This window comes from Gregarina niphandrodes (genome assembly GCF_000223845.1).
Source record: "Gregarina niphandrodes unplaced genomic scaffold scaffold00040, whole genome shotgun sequence".
Lineage (NCBI taxonomy): Eukaryota > Apicomplexa > Conoidasida > Eugregarinorida > Gregarinidae > Gregarina > Gregarina niphandrodes.
The window spans coordinates 28,519-30,249 of NW_011646043.1; the positions used below are offsets into that span (position 1 = coordinate 28,519).

The following is a 1,731-nucleotide window of genomic DNA, read 5'->3' on the forward strand; positions in this document are numbered from 1 at the left end:
GGTGGTCCCCGCCGCCACGGCCGCGACCGCCCCCGTCCCGGCGCCGAGTTTGCGAGGAAATGCGTCCATGCCAACCATGCAGAGCCCAAGTCCGGCGAAGGTCGAGCCGCGGCTCACAGACGAAGAACTCGCGCGACGGCTGCAGGAAGACGAGGACGCGCATTACGCGCGTGAATTAGCCGCCGGTGACCCCGCCCGTGCTCGGGCGCCCGACCACGTTTATTCCGAACGCCTCATCGGACCGCCACGTGCAGGCTATACCGCCTCGCTGCTCGGAGACGCACCTGAACCCGCCCGACCCGGCCGGGTCAGCGGCACCCAACGGCCGCAATTCGTCCCGCCCAGTCTTGGCGTCAACCTAGGTTCGAACCCGCACCCTTCCTAGGTTCGAACCCGCACCCAGTGGATTCGAACTCGCGCCCCCATATTCGAACTCATACCCCCTTAGATTTGAACCCGCACTTTGTGGATTTGGCTCGCGCCCCGTATAGTCGAACTCTGGATTCGAACTCGTCCCTGCCCTAGATTCGAACTGGTCCCTACCCTAGATTCGAACTCGTCCCTACCCTAGATTCGAACTCGTCCCTGCCCTAGATTCGAACTCGCCCCTACCCTGGATTCGAACCCACACCCCTATATCTCGGAATCTGTTTGTGCTGCAGGGAATTTGAATCCGGCTCAAGCTATGGTTGCAGAAGGCATAAGAAATGGGCAGTTGCGACAGAGCCCTTTGAGTCCGGGGGGGAACACGCCGATGGACGTTTCGGATTTGGACGAAGACGAGCAGCTGCGGTTGGCGATTGAAGAAAGCCGAAAGGAGTACGAGAGACAGAAGCGGCGTTGAGGCTACTGGAGGCCGTGAACTATGCGCCTACTGGAGGTGCGTTTTTAACATCAGTTATCCTGGGCCAGGCAGGGGCCTGGCGTTGTAAACTGAAGCGGCGTCGAGCCGCGTTCGCATCGCTGGGTGCCGCAGATATGGCCCCCCGGCGCCGGACCAGGCAGTCGGCGGCCCGAGTCTCGGCTGACGCATTTTCGGCGTCACGTAGTGCTGGTCTGGGTGGAAACACCAGGACCGACCCATTTCCTTCGCGATCTCAACCGACTTGGCGACGTCAGGCATGTCCGGATATTTTTGCAGCACCCGCACCGCTGCCTCCGCTGAAGGCCAGCCGTTCGGAGACTGCTCCACTATCTCGTTCACCTGCGGCGGAGAGAGGGTTCATATAGCCGGTCCATGTGACCGGTAAAGAATAGCGGTCCAGAAGAGCGGCGCAGAAGGACGGGTCGGTCTTGAGAGGCGGGTTGAGAGGGGGACTTACGAGAGAGGCGATTTCCTGCAGCGCGTACTTGGTAATGCCGTCAATAACTTGTTGGCTCAACGGCTCGCTGAGGTTGTGGCCACTGGCGATTTGTGCCACACACGTGCCCAGTTCTTTGAAGTCTTGCGTGGAGAAAAAGTACCCCTCAACTTCCTCTCTGGCCATATAAAAACCTCACGAAATTATACTCGCCGGTTCGATTCCTGGCGCAGCACAGGCAGCGCAGCGCAGCACAGGCAGCGCAGCGCAGCACAGGCAGCGCAGCGCAGCGCAGGCAGCGCAGGCAGCGCAGCGCAGGCAGCGCAGGCAGCGCAGCGCAGGCAGCGCAGCGCAGGCAGCGCAGGCAGCGCAGCGCAGGCAGCGCAGCGGGTCGGCGGGGGGGGGGGGCGGTGTCGGTGGACGTAGACGA

At 61.9% G+C, this 1,731-nt stretch overlaps 2 protein-coding genes across 2 annotated transcripts; one reads left to right on the top strand and one right to left on the bottom strand.

Moving 5' to 3' along the window:
- On the top strand, window positions 1-385 carry GNI_144620 (hypothetical protein; the record flags this gene model as incomplete). The annotated part of the gene is made up of 1 exon (XM_011135835.1): window positions 1-385. A coding segment is annotated over one exon (385 nt), but the record flags the coding sequence as incomplete, so codon positions are not given.
- A 730-nt stretch (window positions 386-1,115) lies between these two features.
- Window positions 1,116-1,487, bottom strand: GNI_144630 (hypothetical protein; the record flags this gene model as incomplete). Its single annotated transcript, XM_011135836.1, has 1 exon — window positions 1,116-1,487. The coding sequence occupies one exon, from the start codon at window positions 1,485-1,487 to the stop codon at window positions 1,116-1,118; it is 372 nt and encodes a 123-aa protein (XP_011134138.1).
- Window positions 1,488-1,731: the final 244 nt, after the last annotated feature.